Consider the following 24900-nt stretch of genomic DNA (forward strand, 5'->3'; position numbering starts at 1 on the left):
GTCTCTTATACAGAGTTCCTGTTTTTACAAGAACAGCTCAGCAGAGTCAAAGTTACAAGTTACAGCTCAGCGGAGCCAAAGTTACAAGTTGCAACTCAGCTTTTCACATTATTCATTTTCTCAAATATAATCGATACAGTAAGTAACAAGCATCACAAAGCGACTAACATTTCGGGAAACCAAATTCTAAGAGAATTTACAGGTTAAAAATCAATAACAATTTCTTCTTATTTCAGATAGCTCAGGTTTTGCCAATTCTTCCAGAAGCTTGGGGTTGCTCAGTCACTACCAAGGGGTTCACAGTGTTCCCAGCAATGCTCTTTTTGCATGTGAGGTGCATGTTGACCCTATTCCTGAAACCCAGCTCCTTTCTTAGCTGTCTCTCTTATTTATACCTGCCCCCTTTTGCTACACACACCCCAACTCAGATAAAGCCTTCAGAAGTAGATTTGGAAGTTAAAGAGTAAATGAGGGTTTATATTTTTGGGTTAAGAAAATTTTATTTTACCCAGATTAATTCTCTTTTCTTAAAATGTAATTGACCACACCATCTACAGTTCACTGGCACTTCATCCTGTACAGTTCTCAACCTTACACTTTCCTTCCAGCTTGTGATTTTTTATATCCACATACTCTGTCCCTCTGTTTTGCCCACTCTTCTTTAGAGCAAAACAAATTCCTTTCCTTGATTTCTGCTATATTTAAGGCATATATTATGTAACTTCATGTGACATGTCAGTTATTTAGGATAGTAATATTTTTACCTAATCATTCAGGTTTCTATAAATATGAGGGGGGAAAAAGAAAAATATCTGAAATTAATAAAAGAGAACTTAAGTGTGTGGGGACATAGTGAGGGTAAGAGAGTTGATGGCTGAGCTTGGAGTAAGAAGAAGAAGCTACAGTTAATGTGTGAAAAAGAAAAAATAAGTAAGGGGAAAACGTAAGTATGTTCCATTTCTGGATTACTTTTATTTTATTTCTCAAAATGCTTCTAAATTTGTTAGTGAGAATTCTGAAGTGATTAAGTGGTACCAATTTCTATGGTTTGGATTTTGGATCAAGGACTAAAAAGAGTGTGCTGTAGAATTAGACATATATATTTAGTTCTACCTCTGCCATTACTGTGTAACCTTTAGTAAGTTACTTCACTCCCCTGACAGCAGCTTCTTATGAAATGGGAATAATAATGTCTTTAAAAAATTAGATGATATAGTGAAAGAAAACTATCTGTCTTAGTCTATTGTGCCTGTGATAATAAAATAAACTGTGAAATTTATAAACAACAGAAATTCATTGCTCATAGTTCTGCAGGCTACAAAGTTCAATATCAAGGTGCTGGCAGATTTGGTGTCTGTTGAACGCTCACTCTCTGCTTCAAAGATGGTGCCATCTAGCTGAATCTTCACGTGGGGAAGGGGCAAACAGTTTCCTTCAAGATTCTTTTGTCAGGGCACTGATGCATTCATGATGGAAAGCCCTCATGAACTACTTGTCTCCTGAATGCCCCACCTCTTAGTAGGTTCCAACATATAAATTTTGGGGCAACACCAATGTTAAGACCTCAGCACTACTAAACAATGGCTATAAAGTATTCAATAGATGATAATTATTACTATAACGAGTTTTTTTGACTCCATTTTAACACTAAGATCTTTGAATTCTTGATGAGGAAGAGAAATAAAATAAAAAGTAGAACCAGGTGCCGTGGTTCACGCCCATAATCCCAGCACTTTGAGAGGCCAAGGTGGGCGGATCACGAGGTCAGGAGATCATGGCCAACATGGTGAAACCCCGTCTCTATGAAAAATACAAAAAATTCGCCAGGTATGGTGGTGGGTGCCTGTAGTCACAGCTACTGGGGAGGCTGAGGTAGAAGAATCACTTGAATCCAGGAGGTTGCAGTGAGCTGAGATCGTGGCACACCCCAACTTGGGTGACAGAGCAAGACTCCCTCTCCTCTCCTCTCAAAAAAAAAAAAAAAAACGGTAGAAAGCCTGGTGACTGACTTCTCAATTTTCATTCTCTGCTTATTGATCTAAACCAATCCGGACAATCCCTCACAAGACTCAGTAATTGATTTAGGGATAAGAATTCATTAGCCAATTTGGGGCAATTAAATGTAGAAAACACTTGAAAAGAACTTTTGCAGAAAAAGTTTCCTTCTAACCAAGGGAAATTTAGGGCTATGAAAAGTCCATTTTTTATGTAGCTAGACACAAACAAGGACTCACCTTGTCTTGATTATAGCTAACAGCCATTTCATGACTATGAAGGAAATTCACTTATTACTGATATTAGTCTTCCTCTTTGGGTGAATTTCTGAGGATTTTCTACATAAATAATTATGTGTCATCTGTAAAATTATTACTTTATAAATTTTATGGATTTAAAAAAATGCTATAATGTACTGGCTAGATCTACAACACAATGCTGAGTAGAGGTGATGAAAGTATACATCTTTACCTAGATTTCAATCTTACAAGAGCGTTAGTCGTAGGGTTTTTGTAGATGCCTTTTTATCTGATTGAGAAAATTCCCTTCCATTCCCAGCTTGATAATTGTAGAATAAATGGGTGTTCATTTTGACAAGTGGGTTTTTTTTTTTCAATTTTTAAAAATCGTGGTCAAATACACATAATATTTATCATCTTAACCATTTTTTTTTTTTTTTTTTTTTATGGAGTTACACTCTTGTTGCCCAGGCTGGAGTGCTATGGCATGACCTTGGCTCACTGCAATCTCTGCCTCCTGGGTTCAAGCAATTCTCCTGCCTCAGCCTCCTGAGTAGCTGGGATTATAGGAGCCTACCACCACAACTGGCTATTTTTTTTTTTCTTTTTTAATTTTTAGTAGAGACGAAGTTTCGCCATATTGGCCAGACTTGTCTTGAACTCCTGACCTCAGGCGATCTGCCTGCCTTGGCCTCCCAAAGTGCTGGGATTACAAGCATGAGCCACCACACCTGGCTGGTATTAAATACATTTATAATGTGTAACTATCAGCACCATCTATCTACGTAACTCTTTTCATCTTACAAAACTAAAATTCTATACCTATTAAATAATAACTCCCCATTTCTCCCTTCCCCCAGCTCTTGGCAACCACTATTTTGCTTTCTTTAACAAAGGACTTTTCCTGCGTCTTTTGAAATGATCATATGATTTTTCATTTTTATTCTGTTAGTGAAGTGGATTATATTGATTGATTTTAATATGTTAAACCAACCTTGAATTCTTGAATCAATTCTTTTTTCTTTTAAGAGGCAAGGTCTCGCTCTATTGCCCAGACTGGAGTGTAAGAGCATGATCATGGCTAATTGTAACCTTGAACTCCTGGGCTCAAGTGATCCTCCTACCTCAGTAGCTAGGACTACAGATGTATACCACTAAGCCTGGCTAATTTTTATTTTTTAAATTTTTTTGTAGAGATGGGTCCTTGCTATGTGACCTATAAGCTGATCTCAAACTCCCGAGCTCACGTGATCCTCTCCCAGAGGCTCCCCAAAGTGTTGGGATTACAGGCATGAGCCACCACTGTCTGGCCCCTTGGGTGAACTATATTTGGTTATGTTGTATTATCCCAATAGTATTTGTAGATTTTATTTACTAATATTTTATTAAGGAGTTTTGCGTCTGTCTTCATGAGAGCTATTTGCATATAATTTTTATTGTACAAACTGTAAGAAATGGCATTAAATAATTTTCTTTTTTAAAAATGTTTTTGTCAGGTTTTGCTATCAGTTTATTCTGGCTTTATAAAATGAGTTGAGATGTATTCCTATCTCTATTTTATGGAAGATTTTGTATTGAATTTGTTTATTTATTCCTTAAATGTTTGAAAAAATTCATCAGTAGTGCTATCTGGAGCTAACATTTTCTTGTTGGTAAGTTATAAATTATGAATTTATGTAGTAGATATACACCTATTCAGCTTTTCTGTTTACATCTGTGTCTATTTTAGTAATTGATATCTTTTAAAACATTGTATATTTCTTCTTATTTCTTTTTTTTTTTTTTTTAGGTGGTGTTTCGCTCTTGTTGCCCAGGCTAGAGTACAGTGATGTGATCTTGGCTCACTGCAGCCTCTGCCTCCCAGGTTCAAGCAATTCTTCTGCCTCAGCCTTCCTAGTAGCTGGGACTACAGATGCATGGTTTGTATTTTTGGTAAAGACGGGGTTTCAATTTGTTGGCTAGGCTGGTCTTGAACTCCTGACCTCAGGTGATCCACCCACCTCAGGTGATCCACCCACCTCAGCCTCCCAAAGTGCTGGGATTACAGGCGTGAGCCACTGTGCCCAACTTATGTCTTCTTATTTCTTGCATTTATTGAAGAAGTTATGCAAATGTTGTTCCCTGGAAAGTAATATGCCTCCCCCTCCATACTTTTTTTCCCTGTGGCTTTAAAGATTTATCTCTTTGGTTTTTATTAGTTTTACTATGATGTTGTTAAATGTGGTTTTCTTTCCATGTGGTTTTTAGCCTTTTTTGAAACGATGGCTTAATATATTTCTACAGTTCAGAAATATTTCAGCCTTTTTTCAGCCAACTTTTCATAGACTGCTTCTTGCCTGTTCACTCTCCTCTTTTCTCTGAGACCTCAATTCCATGTATGTTGGATGTACTCCATATGTCTCTTACACTTTTTTTCTCAGTATTTTTTATGCTTTTAAAAAAAATCTGTGGTTGTTTAATCCTAATCAATTTTTCAGATCTCTCTGTCTCTTCTTTTTTTAAAGTTATGTCTATCTGTTTTTAAACCCACACATTGCACTTGTTATTTCAGTTACAGTTTTTAGTTCTGGAATTCCATGTTTCTTTGACATTGTTTCTTATTGCCTGCCAAAATTCTCAGTCTTGTTATATCAGCTATTTTGTTGCTGCATAACAAATTACCACAAATTTATTGGCTTAAAACAACACATATTTATTATCCCACAGTTCCGTGGGTCTGAATTTTGGGTGCAGCTCAACTGGGTTCTCAGCCCAGTATCTAACAGCTGAATTGCATTCTTATCTGGAGGCTGTGGAAAAGAATTTGCTTCCAAGCTCACACAACTTGTTGGCAAAATCCAGTCTTTTTGGTTATGAGGCTGAAGTCCTTGTCTTTGGCTGTTGACCAGGGGTACTCTCAGCACCCTGAGGCCATCAAGTGTTCCCTGCCATACTTTCCCCTCCATCTTTAAAGCCAGCAATGGAGAATCTCCCCCCACCAAATCCCTCCCGCACTTCAAATTACTTTTTTTCAGCTGCCAGTCCACCTAATTAGGTCAGGCCCACCAAGGATAATATCCCTTTCTTAAATTCAACTGTTCCGTAAACCATAACGTAATCACAAAGTAACTATCACGTCATATTCACAAGTCTTGCGGCACTCAAGGGGCAGACATGATGCGAGCACGTGTTAACAGGAGTGGGCATTTTGTAGGTCGTCTTATAGGAGCAGGACTAGACTACACTGGTCTTTCATGAATTTCCACATAATCATTTAAAAATTCTTACCTAATAATTGTTTTCTGGATTATGTGGATATCATTTGTTTTCACTATCCCTTGTTCTTGGTTTTCCATCATGACTTATCTTCTTGTATCTTTGATTATTTTTCATTGTATGTTGAGTATGACATATACAAAATTGTAAAGATATTTGAGACCCTAAAAGATGTTAAGATGTTATTTTCCCTCATGAAGTACCCCCACCCCCAACCACTCAAGATGAAGTCTGGGTCTGTCGTCCAGGCTGGAGTGCAGTGGCACGATTTCGGCTCACTGCAACCTCTGCATCGTGTGTTTAAGCGATTCTCCTCTCGAGTAGCTGGGATTACAGCCTGGCTAAGTTTTGTATTTTTTGTAGAGACAGAGTTTCGCCATGTTGCCCAGGCTGATTTCGAACTCCCAAAGTATTGGGATTACTGCTCCTGGCCTCTCTATGATGTTTTTCTTTTGCTTTCTTCAGGAAGGAGAGCTTAGACCATTATCGATTCTAATTGAATTTATTCATCAGAATTTTATATGCTCCAGGGCTGGGATTTATTCTCTGCGATGGTAGCTCTTTTTTTTTTGGCTCCTTACTCCTGAGATAGAGCTCTTGGTATTCTAATTAAAAGCCTGGGACACTATCAGATGTCTCCTGATTCTTGTGTCTTAAACTTTAGTTTTTGTTTCCTCAGCCCTATGGTTGTTATTAAAGCTCTTGTCAGCTTCTCATATGTCACTTTTGAAATTGACATTGACTTGAAGTTGGGGAAAGTGACCCCAGATACCAAGCTTAGCCTCTCCACTCCTGAATGGTAGTTACACAATTCATTACTACCTTGGCATGCTCTCATGCCTTCAGAGAGATTAAAAAATATTTGTGTTCAACTCTTCATTATTTTAGCAAGGGGTTGGAATGAAACAACCTATTCCACAGCACTTTGGGAGGCCGAGGCGGGTGGATCACGAGGTCAAGAGATCGAGACCATCCTGGTCAACATGGTGAAACCCCGTCTCTACTAAAAATACAAAACATTAGCTGGGCATGGTGGCGCGTGCCTGTAATCCCAGCTACTCAGGAGGTTGAGGCAGAATTGCCTGAACCCAGGAGGCAGAGGTTGCGGTGAGCCGAGATCGCGCCATTGCACTCCAGCCTGGGTAACAAGAGTGAAACTCCGTCTCAAAAAAAAAGAATAATCACATTAAAAACAAAAACAGGGGCCGGGCATAAATTGCTAGTAAACATATGTGATGTTTAACCTCATTAATAACAAGACAAATAGAATTATATATCTACTAGAATGAAATATAATATATCTGATAATGTTAGAAGGATTTAGAGATATGTTAGACTATGTTTTGATACCAGTTTTTGGAAAAAAATTGTCAATATACATCAAGTTTTAAAATGCAAATCTGCTGATTCCAGAATAATTTTAAACATATTGAAATTGAAGTATAACACAGTTAGAAAAGTGCACAGAACGTAAATGTACATTTTGGTGAATATGTGCACCACCACATCTGGCATATTTTTTTAAAAGATTTTTTTTTTTTTGAGACAGCAGTTTGCACTGCTGCCCAGGCTGGAGTGCAGTGGCACAACCTTGGCTCACTGCAACCTCCACCTCCCAGGTTCCAGTGATTCTCCGGCATTAACCTCCCGAGTAGCTGGGACTACAGGAGCGTGCCACCATGCTGGCTAATTTTTTTGTATTTTTTAGTAGAGATGGGGTTTCACCATATTGGCCAAGCTGGTCTTGAACTCCTGACCTTGGGATCTGCCCACCTCAGCCTCCCAAAGTGCTGGGATTACAGGTGTGAGCCACCGCACCCAGCCTTTAAAAGATGCTTTTATAGACAGGATCTCACAATGTTGCTCAGACTGGTCTCAAACTCCTGGCCTCAAGGGATCTACCTGCCTCAGCCTGCTGAATTTCTGGGATTACAGGTGCAAACCACCAAACCTGATTGCATCAGAAACATTCAATATCCTCTTTCTAGCTATTTGAAACTGTACAGTGTATTATTATTAACCATAGCCATCCTACCATCGTATAGAACACTAGAGCTTATTCCTCTTAATCTAGCTGTAATTATCTTGAGATATAAAAGTCCAGGGGAGGAGCAGTGACCTATCCCCTGAGACAGTGGTGATGGATGATGCCGGAAGCAGCAGCTCCTGTGGGAACAGGCTCAAGATATCCTTTGACAGGACAGTTATGGACATGACCCCTGGACAAGGGGCACAGCAGGAAGAATTCAAAGGAACTGTGAGGATGCATGAAGTTAGCACCCCCAGGAAACTCATATGTTACCCAAGGATGTTAAAGGAAAAGTATGTTCCTATCTGGGGACATGGACATTCGAAGTCTTCAAGTGTGTGTGTGTGTGTGTGTGTGTGTGTGTGTGTGTGTGTATGTGTGTGTTAATGAAGGTGCAGCCTTATTTTGTACTTACAAGCCGTTGAAGCCTGGGCATGTTACTTTCATAATTTGTGTTCTTACTGTTTGAAGTAATAAGAAAATCGATGCCTGCCCCCACTTAGATGGTGAGGAGAATGAGATCAATGTGTGATGGACTGCACATATCAGAATGTTTCATATTTCTTACATTTTCTTTTAACTGATCAACTTTTTCCTTTGATCATGCCCACGCTATGCCCCAGGGGTTCCCCTGAGTCTGCCAGTAAGGTCCATAGTCATCATTGTACCCTTCTTGGCCCTCAGCCAAAAACAGAAGGCCCAGGGCAGGCCTATGATCACGGGGATTTTTCTCTACACTAAGCACTTAGCAGCAATTGAAGACGTGCTGATGTTATCAGGCTATAGCAGAACAGAAGGTGCAAAACAGAAGGGCTGATGTGTTTTCCCAAGCACTGAAACACTTTTTTCAGAAAGCTTATTCAGAAGTTTATTTTGGCTTTAGCAGTTGGAATTCCATGGGTTAATATTTTAAAATGTAAGACACATAGTTCTTCCTTAGGCTTTTAAATTTAATTTGCGAATTTTATTATTCAGTTCACAAACTCAGTAGATATCTGACTGCATTTTGTGTATCTCACAAAGCTTTCTTGTGACCTGTGTTCGTAAATCATAATGGATACTGAGGACACCAAGCACTAGGAATCTCGGTTTGGGTCTTAGCTTGGGGCTTAAGAGAGGCAAAGGGCCGACTAAAGGGCCTCATTTATGCCTGCAAGAGTTTCAGGACTAAGAAGAAATATATATGCTATTATACTATGTAGATATGTATGCAATGTATCTACATAGTAGATATACATATCTATAATGTATATACTATGTAGATATATATACTATATACAATGTATCTGCAACGTAGTAAATATATCTACATAGTATACTATGTAAATATACATACATAGTTACTATGTATCTAATTTTATACCAATACCATGTTGTTTTGTAGTATAATTTAAAGTCAGTTCATGTGGTGACTGCAGATTTGTTCTTTTTGCTTAGGATTGCTTTAGCTATTCAGGCTCTTTTTTGATTTCATGTGAATTTTGGAATTGTTGTTTTAATTCTGTGAAAAATGATGTTGCTATTTTGATAGGAATTGCATTGAATCTATAGATTGCTTTGGGGACTGTGGTCATTTTACAATATTGATTCATTAATCCATGAGCATGGGATGTATTTCCATTTGTTTGTGTCATCTACAATTTCTTTCAGCAGTATTTTGTAGTTCTCCTTATAGAAGTCTTTAATCTCCTTCGTTAAGTGTATCCCTAGGCATTTTATTTTTTGTAGCAATTGTAAAAGGGATTGAATTCTTGGTTTGATTCTCAGCTTGGTCGTTGTTGGTGTATAACAGTGCTACTGATTTGTGTGTCTTGATTTTGTTACCTGAGAAGTTACTGAATTCATTCGTCAGTTCTAGGAGTCTTTTGGAGAAGTTTTTAAGGGTTTTCTAGGTATAAGATCATATCAAGGTATAAGATCATATCATTGGATATAGAGAGAGTTCAACCTCCTCTTTTCCAAGTTGAATGTCCTTTATCTTTCTCTTGCCCGATTGCTGTGGCTGAGACTTCCAGTACTATGTTGAATAGAATTGGTGAAAGTGAATATTCTTGTCTTGTTCTAGCTCTTAGGTGAAATGCTTTCAACATTTCTCTGTTCAGTATGATGTTGGCTGTCATTCATGGCTTTTATTATTTTGGGGTGTGTTTCTTCTATGCCTAGTTTGTGGAAGTCTACTGTGTACTTCCATAAGCTCAACTTTTTAGATTTCTAGGCTCCTGGGCTCAAGGATCCTCCTACCTAAGCCTCCTAAGTAGCAGGGACTGATTCAGGGGCACACTATCATGTCCAGCCTGGATATTTATTTTATTTTGAGTTAAAACTCATATTAGTGTCGACTTCATGAATGTTTATTCTATTCTGAGTTTACATTCTACACTATTTTAAAAATATTTATTTACACTTAATCCCCAATGTGATGGTATTTTAAAATTTATTTTCATTCTAAAATTGTTCCAGCTTTGGTCATTAGGAGCTCCTTCAGGTCCTTATCCTTTTAAAAATATTTCTGTATTTTCTAGCAGTACAAGATACTACAGGCTCATCTCACATTTTTCCTTCTCCAGTCCTGAGATTAATTTCTGTCAGGAAAAAATCTGACCAGTTACGGTGGCTCAGATGCCTGTAATCCCAGCACTTTGGAGATGCTGAGGAGGGCAGATCACTTGAGCTCAGGAGTTTGAGACTAGCCTGGGAAACAAGGTGAGACCCTCACCTCTAAAGAAACAGAAAAAAAATAATTTCTCAATTAAGTTTATAGAAAAGCTTAGGATAACTAGGCCATGCAGCTTATTGTTACTTGCAAGTAAAAGAATTTGGCAAGGACAAGAAAAAGAAAGCTTTGCCCCATTTCCAGCCAAAACCAGAGGGATGATAGATATGAGAATAGAAGGAGAATATGAGAGCATAACCATTAGTCATACATCTCTCAATTTCTTCTGGTAAGTCTTAGTCTTGGAGAATGAAAGTTTCATTAGATAAACTGATGACATTGAGGAAAGAGCCCTTAGGTTACACCCTCTTCAGAGTAAATGATGAGGCACAACACGGACAGTCAGAGGGGATGCTCAGGCTTCTTGAAATACTTCCAGCCTCCATGTAGCCTAGATGATGAGTGGAGAGCCAGGGGACCTCTCCAAGAAAACCCTTAACAGCTCAGGCTGAATTGGACTTCCAAATGCAGTCATGTCACCTATGAATCTACAGTCAAGGAGAGCCAGGATGAGGCTGAGTCAGCCAGGGAATGCTACTGGGCCCTAAACAAGCTGATAAACTCCAGATGACACATTACATCAACTACATCAGGCACACTGCAGACAGAGGCTACAGCTCTGCAGACAAAGGGAAGGAAGGGCAGAACACCACAGGGCCATGAATGTCTACCGCTACAATGTAGAAACATACACATTTCCCTCCCCATATACTTGCTTTCCATATAAGAAGGGAATCTGGGGAGGGAGGAGCTTTTGAGAGTTTGGACACATTAATTAATCTCAATGAGAAACGGTTTTCTAAGAGGCTGTTTAACATATTGAATGTGTTTTAGTTGGAATTTACTGAACATATAGTTTGTTTTTCAGCTTTCTTAACAGTGGTATCTCATCAGAATGTCAGATTAGTTATTAACAAAATAAAGACATTGCATTTTTTCCTCCACACAATTGATTTGTAGCAGAAGGAAAATTTTGAGATCTTTCTGTATGAGGATTATTGTAGTTATGTTAGAGATATGAGAAAAATATTCCTAGGAGAGACTGTATATATTATGTATATATATGCCTCCCAAGTTCAAGTCATTCTCCTGTCTCAGCCTCCCACGTAACTGGGATTACAGGCATAGGCCACCACACCCAGCTAATTTTTTTATTTTTAGTACAGATGGGGTTTCGCCATGTTGGCCAGGCTGGTCTTGAACTCCTGACCTGAAGTGATCTGCCCATCTCAGCTTCCCAAAGCGCTCAGATTATAGGCATAAGCCACCATGCCCAGCCATACTCTTGTAAATATATTTTATGTTGTATAACCTCCAAGATCAATGAGATGAATATGACCAGAGAGATGGTCTGTAGAACATACCCAGGGTAGCACAGAATTTCTTCAGCTCATACACCAAAGGTTGGGTTTTAGAAGGTGTCATGGAGATTTCTAAAAGTTGGTTGGTATGTTATTCACTCAGATATTTCAGTGAAAAGCCATGTGCCTCCAAATGAAGATTGGTGCTGTATTAGTAACGGTTCTCCAGAGAAGAAAGAGCCAGTAGAGCATATATAGATACATAGAAAGAGGTTTATCGTGTGGAGTTGGCTCACACAATTATTGAGGCTGAGAAGCCCCACAATTTCCCATCTGCAAGCTGAGAGACTGGTGATGCAGTTCCAGTCCAAACCCAAAGTTTTGAGAATCTGGAGAGCCAATGTCATAAGTCCTAGTCTGAATCTAAAGGCCCAAGAACCAGAAGCACTGATGTCCAAGGGCAAAAGATGGATACCTCAGTTCAAGCAGAGACAGTCCATTTGCCTTTGCTCTGCCTTTTTGTTCCACTTAGGCCCTTAACAGATTGGATGATGCCTACCTATATGGGTGAGGGAGATCTTTATTCAGTCTATAGATTAAATGCTCATCTTTTCCAGAAACACTCTCACACTTCCACTTAGCAAAAATGTTTCTCCAGGTATCTGAGCATCCCTTAACCCAGTCAAGTTGACACATAAAATCAACTATCACAAGTGCCTAGAGGCTTGATTTCCTGTGTTCCTCCCTTAGACACGAAAATGGGATCTAGCAGTCCTTGGCTCTAGGCCCTCGTTTACATCGACCGAGTGATAATTAGGAGCTCAGCTCTAAGTGTAAAGACAGAGATGAGGAATAAGTGGAGACTAACAGAGTGGGCTGGAGTAAAGCGTGCAAAGAGCAATGGACACCCTCCCTACCATTGCCCATCACTACTCTTTATCCCATTTTCAGAAAGTTTTAAGCAATAATAATAACAAGATGTTAAGAAGTTTGAAGAGAAGGAGATAATTGTTACTTAAACTGGACAAAGAGGTTTCTTTCACCAGACTGATCCTCCAGCCTCTCTCTGAGGTGATGTATTCTCAGATGCAGCCACATTTACTAGAAAGTGAGGAAGATAATTGTAGATCATTGTGACTATTCCCAAAAGTGAGAAATTGCTTGTAATTTTGTAAACACAAACATCTAATCTAAATTAAACTAAAGATGTGGGAATTCACACAAATAACATTGGATGACTGAAATGCCCTTTTTCCTAAATATATAAAGGCTTTACCCTGAGCTGTCCACATCTGGATCTATGTAGTGCCTTGTAAGAAAGAATAAGACAAGTGAAATAGCCATACACATAGCCCTGGAAAGTTGTATTGCATAAATGTCTGAAAGGGATTTGTGTTCCCTTGGTGCCAAATTGTGTCACAAGGAAGAAATTTCCAAACTGAGAAACCCCACATCACCATACCAGAGCCACTGACGAGATTGAAGCACTTTTTATTCTTTCTGGTGAACTAGAGAATCACATGAATGTGTCTTTGGAGGACACTGCAGGCAACCATTTTCTGTTCCTCTTGGTGCTGGACATCCTTCCACTGCAGGCATTTGTATCCATAACACATTCAAGGCATGCTAACTTGTGGGACCTGCATGGGATCACATCTCAGAGCACTGTCTGTGAACCTCGCCTATGGTGACTTTGTGAGGCGTTGGGAAAGGAAGAAAGGAAGGTGGGTGATTAAAGTGAATGGAAGCAAAACTGCCATTCTCGACTTTGATCTAAAAGGATCATTATGGAGAGGATTATATCCTCCCACCGTAAGCTCTCAGAGAACACTGTACTAGGGTGGTACGACAAAGACACCATCCTCATTAAGGAAACTTCTGTGCTCAGGTGGCTCCACGAGATCATTTATAGTATAAGGAATAAGTTTTTGCATTTCATTTTGCCATGTACAAGTGATAAGAACATATCCCCTCCTATAAAATGAGTTGTATTGACACATTGGTATGTTAGATGCTTTGGTTAAATTACAATACACTCCTTCTACTAGTTTCTTGCTCATGTTACATTTCCTAATCCCATTCTTACATGGCACAAATCTGTTGTAACAGGTTTTTTGCAGCTCGTCATATTGCATAAGAAGGAAGTAATGTTCTGTCACACAACTGTATTTGTAGTAAACATTTTTTCTCATTATTTGATAATTACAGTAGCCACTATCACCTAATGGCATTCCAGGATTAACAAGGATACGTCTTTTGACTTTTTCTTTGGTAGGTGGTCTGGTAGGCCCTGTACTCTGAAATTCCACCATAAAGTCTTCAAAGTCTTCTTTATCTCTATATGCTGGTAAATAAAAATCTTCATAATATGCCTCTTGAAACTGCAGTGGCTGCAGCAGCTGCAGCAGCAATAGAAGCAGAGGCAGTGAGTGTGTGGTGATCAGCATTCTCATCACGTTTCCTGTAGACACTACAAGAGATAAGAAGATATGTTCTATTTCGATAATGTGCTTGCTTCAATTTCCTGTGCAGAGCACGTCTATGCCATTTATTGCTGTTCTGGGCTCTAAGATTTTGGACCATTTTAAAATGGCCAACTCTTAATATTTCTGAATACTTCTGAATTATTGACAAAAATGACCTTACTAGGCCTACAGTCAACCTAGAGCTGTAGTAAGAGAAGAAAAGGTGAAAGGAAGGAGAATGAGAAAGGGAGAGAAATGAAGGCAAGGAGGAAGAAAAGGAAACAAGGAAGAAGTGGAGCAAGAGAGAGATTAAGGAGTGAGGAAAGGAGAAAGGAAATCAAGACAGCAGTGGGGAAAAAGAGAGGGAGGCAGAGAGGAGGCTCACATGCTCCTTCTGGCTGAAACAAAAGCATCTGTTCCCTTTCTAGGAGTTGAGAACTTGCACTGAAAAAAGCCATAAGTGATCCACTCTCCCCTTTTAAACATTGTACTTGATAAGAAAAATTCCTTAACTATGTCTTTCTTTATCTTCTTGATCTTATCTGGCCATAGATGCCCTTGGGGAAGGGACCAAGCAAGGTTCAAGTTTGAGCAGCTGAGATCAATACATTCTTGAAGTCACCCTGAAGTAAAAATAATGACACACAGTAATTGCTAGCATAAGGAGGAGTTCTGTGCCAAACACTGGGCTAAGCACTTTAAGTACATTATTACCCTTATCTAAACAACCCTATAATAAATATTTTTAGTATTGTTGTTGTAACAATAAAAGTTGCAAAAAAGAAGCGTGAAGTTATTAACATCTCTCTGTGAAGGGAAGTTGCTTAAAATCTTACATTAAATCTGGTAGACTCCTGGTTCAAGCCTATTTTTGTCTAATTTCCACACATCTGTTTCTTTGTTTTGTTTTGTTTTTGTTTTGAGACAGAGTTTCATTCTTGTTGCCCAGGCTGGAGGGCCATGGCATGATCTCAGCTCACCGCAACCTCTGCTTCTCAGGTTCAAGCCTCCTCAGCCTCTGCCTCCCGAGTAGCTAGGATTACAGACATGCGCCACCATGCCCAGCTAATTTTTTGTAGTTTTAGTAGAGATGGAGTTTCTCCATGTTGGTCAGGCTAGTCTCGAACTCCTGACCTCAGGTGATCTGCCCAACTTAGTCTCCCAAAGTGCTGGGATTACAGGAGTGAGCCATGGGCGCTGGCCTCCACACATCTGTTCTTAGCTGCTTTTCTATGGCCTCTGTCAGTCTGGTTTCTCTTCCTAAGGTTAGACTGTATCTCCCTCTCTAGGCTGTTAGACACAATGACTACTGAAATGGCCAGTACTAAAACTGAATTTGAATGCTTTGACAAATTGATCCACATTCCATGAAGAACCAATTGGTTTATTGCAGAAGCAATCTCCCGAGTTTTCTTAACCTTACCAGGCTCTTTGTAAAAGAAGTCCTGATTGGTGGCAACCTGAGTGATTCTCTAACAGTCATAATCTGGAGACTTTGATCTCCAGGAGATGAGGGTGGAGAGCCTCCTGTTCTAGGCTGGGTACTAAGTGTGTATACATGTGTATAGAAAGGTTAGAGAATGATGGAATTAAAGAAAGGTGGGTGGGAATTAAAACGGAGACAGTAACAAAGTTGAGTGCAGGAGTGCAGAGAATGGGAAAGAAAAGAAAAAGCTGCCTAAAATGGTGAGGGGAGAATGGGCACTCTGGGGTGGCCATGTGCCACATTGTCCCTCCCCTCCCTGCTTTTTCTCCCATCCCTGCTTTCACACTCTCATCAGTGTCCTCTAGGAATTCTCTTCAGAAGAGTGATCCTATGGTGACAGGAGAGCTCAGAACATATTCCCATGAGAGCGTGGAGCCTCAGCAACATCTTGAGCTGGAGAGAACATGGACAGTACACGTGTGGAAAGCAGAAGTCAGGCAGCTGTGACCCTGCATTTTCTACTTCCCGAGGACATGCACAGGACCTGTCGGGAACACTTCTTTGTTTTTTAAATCTGCAACCTTCTTAATCCTTGATTAATGAATTCAACTTATGATTTCATTCTTCTCAAAATCCTTTCTCATCTCAAAGTATATGAATTTTTTAATACTCAGTTCTGTTACTACTGATTTTTAGAAGTCTTTTAACCATCTGGAATTTATTTTAACGGATAGTAAGAAGTTAGGTGTGGTCTTATTTTACATGGTTTATGCATAATCTCAGCGCTAATTATTTCGGAAAAAAATCTATTTTCTCATTCCTACTTTTAAAAGCTACTTTCTATGTGTAACTATTCTGTTTCTGAACACTTCAGTGTGTTTTGTATGCCAATAATATGCTGTTTTGCTTATTACCATTTTACTGTGTGTTTTTTTTTTTTTGAGTCGGAGTTTCGCTCTTGTTACCCAGGCTGGAGTGCAATGGCGCAATCTCGGCTCACCGCAACCTCCGCCTCCTGGGTTCAGGCAATTCTCCTGCCTCAGCTTCCTGAGTAGCTGGGATTACAGGCATGCACCACCATGCCCAGCTAATTTTTTGTATTTTTAGTAGAGACGGGGTTTCACCCCGTCTGTTGACCAGGATGGTCTCGATCTCTTGACCTCATGATCCACCCGTCTCGGCCTCCCAAAGTGCTGGGATTACAGGCGTGAGCCACCGCGCCCAGCCTTACTGTGTTTTTTTTTTTTTTTTTTTTTGAGACGGAGTTTCGCTCTTGTTACCCAGGCTGGAGTGCAATGGCGCGATCTCGGCTCACCGCAACCTCCGCCTCCTGGGTTCAGGCAATTCTCCTGCCTCAGCCTCCTGAGTAGCTGGGATTACAGGCACGTGCCACCATGCCCAGCTAATTTTTTGTAGTTTTAGTAGAGACGGGGTTTCACCATGTTGACCAGGATGGTCTCGATCTCTTGACCTCGTGATCCACCCGCCTCGGCCTCCCAAAGTGCTGGGATTACAGGCTTGAGCCACCGCGCCCGGCTCTGTGTTTTTTTTAAGAGTCATGATTGTAAGGCTGGTTGCCTCGCCGGGACCTCAGACATGCCCATCCCTCTCCACGCCTGAAAACTATGTCACCACTCCGCTCTCGACATCAAGCCCTGCACTCAGCATCTAGCTCCACCACGTAGCTTCCCCAACACCCACTTCTGCACTCCGCACCCAAATCTGCACTCAACACTAGACTCTGCACTCGGCACCTAGCCAGCCGTTGGAAAAACCCCGCCAAAATTTAAAAGAAGCCCCGCCAAAACCTGCCCAATAGCATTTTGCCCGGTCCAGGTCCCTCTCCCCATGGGCAGCCCGCTCACCGGAAATCCCGCCTACCTAACAACAGCAACTTGCCCCGTCCACCTCATGTTCCCTCATAACCAGGCAAGACACCCTCGCTCAGTATAAAAGCCCTACTCCGCGGGAAGCCACGCGCAACTTCTCTGGCCCCTTTTCCTGGGACCATGGAACCTCGCCCCGGAGCTGAATAAATTGGCATTTAATTTTCTTATACTGGCCTCAGTTTCCTCATTTTAAACTCGGCAATAACCCTTACAATGATCTCACCTGGTTGCCTCAGCTGACTCAGAACTCCTGGATTCAAGGAATCCTCCCACAGACTACCAAGCAGCTGGGACTACAAGTGCACCCCACTGTACCTGCACTTATTATCATTTTATGAAACATTTTGGTACCTCATAAGGCAATCTACACTCATTCCTCTTCTTATTCAGATGTTCACTACGGAGACAAACAGAAAGCAGATTACAGGGTGCCTGGGCGGGTGGTAGAAATGGGGATTAACAATAAATGGGAGAAAGAGAGACAGAGGAGAGAGAGAGAGAGAGAGAGAAGCAGGGAGGGAGGGAGGGAGAATCTCACAGCAGAAACGCCAGGTCTACCTGTGGAATGTAGGCTTCTTGGATTTTTCTCAGTTCTCACTAATTGAAATTTCTGTGGATGATCCATAAATTTGCATTTTAAACAAATTTACAAGGTGATTCTTAGGTCACTAAAGTTGAAGAAGGAATTTCTTAATATGCATTAAAATGAACTTGTGATAAAGCTAACATCCTAAAACAGTGAGGAAAGTGTTTGGCCTTTTCAGTAAATGTCTTCGGAAGAAGAATGGGATGAGTTGCTTCCTCTTTCTATTGTGAATCACGTTGCTATGAACATGGGTGCACAAATATCTGTTCAAGTCCCTACTTTTCCTCCCTGCTTGTAAATTTGCTTGGAAGGTTTATTGCAACTTAGATTTGCCGACTGAGAAAGGCCTGAGAGGGGCTGTCTATCTAGTCTCTCTCCTAAAATGCAAGTTCTGAGCACCAGATCAGAACTCTGTATTTAACCACAGACATAAGAAGTTTATAGTAAAAAGAAAAAACTGGAATGAGTAATGGGCTTGTAGGTGGACCAATATATTTCAGAAGTATTAAGTGGTATTTAAAATTTTTAACTTTAAGATTAAAATTAAAATTTAAAATTGGTTTAATCTTTTTTTGAACAGCTTATACAATGAAGCCTTAATAAATCATGATCATATAATAATTACATAGCCTCAATCACAAAAGGAAAAACTAAATTAAATCTTTTAAATTGGCAATAATTATAACTTACAAACTCAATGCTGATGAGAGTCTGATGAGATGTTTCTGATCGGAAAGAAATTATTATAATTTTTTTAAATTTGAGAAATATAATAAAAATAGCTGATACTTTCCTCTAGCATTTCAATAGCTAGAATTGTAAGTTGCCATAATTTAGATTGAAAGACAACCAGCAAATTTTACTTAAAAGGGAAAAAATTGAAATTTTAAAATATAAGTATCCCAAAATGTGGGAAAGGAAAAGCCTACATTGAGTCTGATATGTTCATAGAAATGACAATAAACATTGCAACAATAATGACTATTATTATAAGAGCTAATATTTATTGACACACTCATTAGTTTATATTCTTAGACTTGTATATTCTTAGAATGGGCTATTTTTTAGAATTTACAAATATATTAATCAAAATTTTAGATCATCTGAGAAACGAGAATAGAAAAAATTTAAATTAAATTGAATTAAAAATTTTAGAGATATGAAATACTTTGTGATATAATATAGTATTAGGACTCTCTGGGTGACAGTGAGAAAAACTCCAAACAAATTACCTTAAATGCAAGAGGCACTATATTGACACAGAAGTTGGAAGTCCAAGAGGTAGGGCAGGAGAAAGAAATCAAATTCTTGACTAGACTCTTGTTTTTACTCTCTTCCACTCTATTCTCCTTTGTATGCTAACTTCATTCTCTTATAGGGTCTCTCCATGTAATGACAGAGTCAATCATTGCCACCTTTGTGGCCTTATATTTAGGGTCACAGTAGGAAGTGCCATTCTCTGCCACCTTCACCCAACATGGAAAAGAACTTTTCTGATTGGCCATGCTTCTATCATATGAATAAATCCAGGGATGTGGAGCACTCTCATTGGTTACCTGAAACGCATGTCCTCTTTGAGAAGCAAAGGCAAAGAAGTAAAGGTAAAATTAAAACCCAACAGAATTCCAATTGTCAACAGAAAGACTGTTCCCTTTACACAAAAAAGGAATGGGGATGAAATCCAAAAGTAATAAAAGTGCTTTGCTGTTTACCTGGGGGAAAATCAAAATACTCTATCTACAGCATGTTCACAATTAACAGAAATATAGATACATAGGAAAGAAAAAAAAAGAAAATTTTAATAAGTTGTTATTTCTGAATGATTTATTTCTGTTTTTTTACTTTAATCTTTAAAATTGTCAATTTTACAAATTCAAACAAATAACAAAATGTCATCGAAGAAGTGAAGTTTTCAGATCTGGATTGGACATGTTCTTAAATATTGAGAGCTAACTTTCCAGACTCCCACATTTTTACTTTTTTTTGACTCCCACATTTTTATATCAGTAAACCCACTTTTCATCAGCATCAGAAAAATCTATTCCTTAGTTTGAGTGGTTGAGAAAAGATAGATTATACAATTTCAATCCTTAGAATTAGACTAACCTTTGTGAATAAATCCCAGGGTAGCTCTTAGTTAAATCCAGTAGAAAAATATAGGTTTTAACCAGCTTTAAATTTTCACAAACATTTTGAGGCAATATTTATGCCTCAAATCTTCACACCCATGATTGAACTGAGAATGGTATCAGGATGGGAAAATCTGGAGGAAAAATGTTATTCTTGTGAGTAAGAGAATCAGCAAGTTCACTGATGTATTATGTCTTTTGCCCAATTGAAGACATTTCCTCCCTTAGGGCCACTATAAAAACTTGAGTGTCAGAGCTTAAAGCAGCACACGTACTAGACGTACAGAAAACAAGTGTTTCTAAATAATTGAAAATCAACTTTCAGAGCATGAAGAGAGTAATTTTCATATATGAAGTCAAAGCAGGTCTGGGTTCACAGAAGTCTCTTCAGAATTTATTGAATTTTTTTGCAAATTTATTTTTATTCATATCTTATTTAGCTTTTTAATTGTACAATTCCTCAAAATTTTAAAAAGACTTAGATATTTATGTTTCCTGTAATGGTAGTGTGAGTCTAGAAGGCATAGACTGAAATGTGGACTCTGGTTTTGTTTGATTTCATTAAGTCGGTATTTCTCAGGGATCAGGAATAGCAGGAAAATTGAAGTAGGGAATATACGAGAATAGGCTATCTCATAGATTTGGCATTGGAAAAGGAAATAAATCTGGTGAATTGGTAGGTTCTATATTAAGAAAAAAATAACATAGATGCTAGTTTTCATGTCATGCACACACATACACACTCCACAATTTATGATGAACTAGAGATCAAAGTAATATTTTAAGAACAATAGCAAGGATATTGAATTAAAATATAGCAGAATATTTTTAATCATTTTTGAGTAAATAAAAGATGTTCTTATTAAAAAATACAAGAGCACAGGCATAAAGAAAATTACTGAAAGACTTGATTACACACACATAAACTGAATTGCATACCATATACATGAGTGCACAGAAAATTTCACCATGAACAAATAACAAAATAAGAATCTCTAAAGTCACCAAATATAAGATTCAAAGACCACAAACAGCTTAAAAAAATACTTTCTAAACGTGCAGTGTGAACGAGCTTCTCAAACTCAGATGTAAATAAAGTGTTAATTTCTCCTCTTAATCCAACGTATCTGTACCAAAACCCCAGCTACCGAAGGTGGCAGTGAAATTTATCTCAGTTATTATTCTAGGTGTCCTCCACCTTACAAAATTGGAGAAACCCAGGAATCTGAAACTGTCCTAATACAAAAAGTTCAGTACCTTTACATGTGAGTGTTGGTTGGCATCATCAAAGTTTCTCTTTCTGTTATAAATGGCCTTACTATGAGCAGAGTTTTTCCTCTGCCTTTCAGGTATCTAAGAATTTAATCCTAATACTATTAACTTCCACTTGAACCATCAAGGTCCAAAGATATGACAACTTCTTGTGTTATAGAAACAAAGAGGTTCTCTCTTTTCCAGTCTTCTACAGCAATAAAAACTAAATGCCAGTCTAAAATATGACAAGGTAGAAAATGTCACTTTAAGAGGGCTGTGTAACATGGTTCATATCATGTTTGCTGCCAGTCTTGATTCAGACTGTATTCATCGTGAGCCAGTCACTCTAGTCCCTTCCTTCTTCTGGGTCCTTATGTCTGTGAAGAGAAACTAATGGGTCTCAGTCTGCTATAGCCCCAAGCAGCACCTAAGGCTCCCTATACTTTTAGAGAACCAAAATATTTTAGACCTGGCTTTAAAAAACAAGAGAGAGAGAGAAAATTAGCAAGATGATAGAATAAAGATTCTCTGGTATCAGTCCCTCCCCAAAAATATAATTAGAAACTACTCAAAGACAAGAATATCACCCTGAATCCCTGAATACAACAGAACTTGGGAGAGAAGTGGAGAAACCCCCTTGGTCCACAGAATCAAAACAAACCACCACCAGTAAGAGAAATAGCCATTTTAGACTGTGCCAACCATTCCCCTCCCCCCACATTTTTTTTTTTTATCCTAATCAGCAGAAAAATGTGAAAAGTCGAGACTGGCCAAGCCTCCCAGCCTACATCTTCCTCCTGTGCTGGATGCTTCCTGCCCTCAAACATCAGACTCCAAGTACTACAGTTTTGAGACTCAGATGGGCTCTTGCTCCTCAGCTTGCAGATGACCTATTGTGAAACCTTGTGATTGTGTGCATTAATACTTAATAAACTGCCCTTTATATATCTATCTATCCTATTAGTTCAGTGCCTCTAGAGAACCCTGACTAATACAACTCCCTGCAGCATTCAGCAGTGGAATGTTGATCACTATTCCCTCTAAAATGATCAGAGGGAATAGTGACTATTCCTATTAGCCATACTAGAAAAAGTAAAAAATGATAGGGCATTAGAGCACTCAGGAAGCTCTGTCCTCAGTAGTGGTTGATAATTAGCCCCAGACTAAGCACTTCTTCAGAGCTGCCTAACAAATCATAAAATCAAGATCCAAAAGGATCCAGGTGGTTTCAAGTAGCTTAACTGTATCCTTGAACAACACTCAAAAAGATTTATGGAAATATACAAATACTCCTTCAAGGTAAGCCAATGATGTAGAAATCAAAACATCTGAAATCCAATAAAAAATTACCAAGCATGTAAAAGAGCAGGAAAACACAAACTTTCATGAGGAGAACAATCAATCAATGGAAACTGAACTGTTTACAGTTACAGAAGAGTTACAAATTTCAGAATTAACAGAGAAACAGTTATCACAACTGAATTCCACATGGGCAAAAGGATAAGTTGAGTTTTAGATGATAAAAATACAAAACCAAATCAAACTTTTAGAAGTAAAAACTACAACGTGTGAAATTAAAAAAAAAATACACTGGTTGCCATTAATGGCAGATTAGAAATTGTGGAAGAAAAAGTAGTATACGGTAAATGCAAGTGGCTCTGGAGACTCTAAAGGGGAGAACTGGAAAAATCAAAATTTTTTGAAGATATAATGGCCAAGAGCTTTCAAAATTTGAGGAAAAGTATACACTCACAGATACAAAAATCTTAGCAAGCTCAAAGCACAAAACATGAAGGAAATATACCAAGGTATATCAATGCTCGAAGTGGGGGCGGGGGGGAGAAAACAGTGATTAGGGAAAGCCTTAGAAGCGATCCATAACAAAAGGCATGTTATGGTCAGTGCCAGGCACAGTGGCTCACTCACGCCTGTAATCCCAGCACTTTGGGAGGCCAAGACAGGTGGATCACTTGAGGTCAGGAGTTTGAGACCAGGCTGGCCAACATGGTGAAACCTCATCTATACTAAAAATGCAAAAATTAGCAGGGCATGGTGGTGCATGCCTGCAACCCTAGCTACTCTGAAGGCTGAGGTGGATGAATGGCTTGAAACCAGGAGGTGGAGGTTGCAGTGGGCCAAGATTGGGTCACTGTACTCCAGTCTGGGCAAGAGAGTGAGACTCTAAAAAAAAAAAAAAAAGATGTGTTATGACCAGAGAATCAAAGGTAAACTTGACAGTAGATTTTTCATCTGAAATAATATAAGAAAGACTACAATGCAAAAGTGTCATTAAGGTTCTGAAAGTATGAAAAATGAAATTCCTGCAAATTCTATACCTTGCAAAATATCTTTCAAAAGCTCAAGCAAAATAAACACAAAACATAAAGAATTTATCACCAGCAAATCCACATTGCAAGATATATTTTAAAAAGTCATACAGGTAGGAAGAAAATGGAGATCTACATCTATATAAAGGAAGAAAGAATGTTATAAATGGTAGCTATGTATGATTTTTCTCATTACTGCTGGGTGCAGTGGCTCACACCTGTAATCCCAGGACTTTGGGAGGCTGAGGTGGGTGGATCACCTGAGGTCAGGAGTTTAAGACCAGCCTGGCCAACATGGTGAAACCCCATCTCTACTAAAACCACAAACATTAGCCAGGCATGGTGGTGGGCATCTGTAATCCCAGCTACTCGGGAGGCTGAGGCAGGAGAATCGCTTGAACCTGGGAGGCGGAGATTGGAGTGAGCCAAGATTGAGCCACTGCACCCCAACCTGGATGACAGAGCAAGACTGTCTCAAAGAAAAAAAGTAATTATTATATATGGTATAATGTGGTTTACACTATATGTAAAAGTAAAATGCATCACAATATAAGCACAAAATCTGAGAGGAGATAGAAGTATATTATTGTAGGGTTCTTATGCTATAGAAGTAGTATATGAGTTGGTGGCCAGTTGCAGTGGTTCAGGCCTGTAATCCCAGCACTTTGGGAGGCCAAGGTGGTTGGATCACCTGAGGTCAGGAGTTTGAGACCAGCCTGGCCAATATGGTGAAACCCCATCTCTACTAAAAAAACAAAAATTAGCTGAGCATGATGGCTGGTGCCTGTAATCCCAGCTACCTGGGAGGCTGAGGCAGGAGAATCACTTAAACCTGGGAAGTGGAGGTTGCAGTGAGCTGAGATCACACCACTGCACTGTCTGGGTGACAATAGCAAAACTCTATCTCATAAGAAAAATAATAATAAAAAAATAATATCCGTTGAAAGTAGGCTGTGGCAAATTAAAGATGTGTACTATAAATCCTAATGAAACCATTGAAGTAACAAAACAAAGAGTTATAGTTAAAAAGCCAACCAAGGAAATAAAATGGAACATAAAAAAATACTTGATATATCCAAATGAAGGCCAAAAATACATCAAAAAACAGAACAAAGAATAGATAGGATAAATACAAAAACATCAACACATTAAACTCAGACTAACCATATCAATAATCTCATTAAATGTAAATGGTCTAAACGTACCAATTAAAAGCCAGATGTAGACTGGATTTAAAAAAAGAAGACTCAACTATACACTATCTATAATAAATGTATATTACATGAAAACAC

At 38.9% G+C, this 24900-nt stretch overlaps 1 protein-coding gene across 1 annotated transcript; it reads right to left on the bottom strand.

Moving 5' to 3' along the window:
• Positions 1–13083: 13083 nt before the first annotated feature.
• On the bottom strand, positions 13084–22095 carry RNASE9 (ribonuclease A family member 9 (inactive)). Its single transcript, XM_037742362.1, has 3 exons — positions 22070–22095; positions 21285–21658; positions 13084–13993 (listed from the first exon to the last, which is right to left on the bottom strand). The coding sequence occupies exon 3, from the start codon at positions 13983–13985 to the stop codon at positions 13368–13370; it is 618 nt and encodes a 205-aa protein (XP_037598290.1). The 5' UTR covers positions 13986–13993; positions 21285–21658; positions 22070–22095; the 3' UTR covers positions 13084–13367.
• Between the last annotated feature and the right edge of the window lie 2805 nt (positions 22096–24900).

This window comes from Cebus imitator, unplaced genomic scaffold, assembly GCF_001604975.1.
Source record: "Cebus imitator isolate Cc_AM_T3 unplaced genomic scaffold, Cebus_imitator-1.0 Scaffold119, whole genome shotgun sequence".
NCBI classification, from domain to species: domain Eukaryota; kingdom Metazoa; phylum Chordata; class Mammalia; order Primates; family Cebidae; genus Cebus; species Cebus imitator.

Excerpts from the sequence above, each read along its gene's own strand:
- RNASE9 (XM_037742362.1), bottom strand. The coding sequence starts at position 13,985 with ATGAGAATGCTGATCACCACACACTCACTGCCTCTGCTTCTATTGCTG.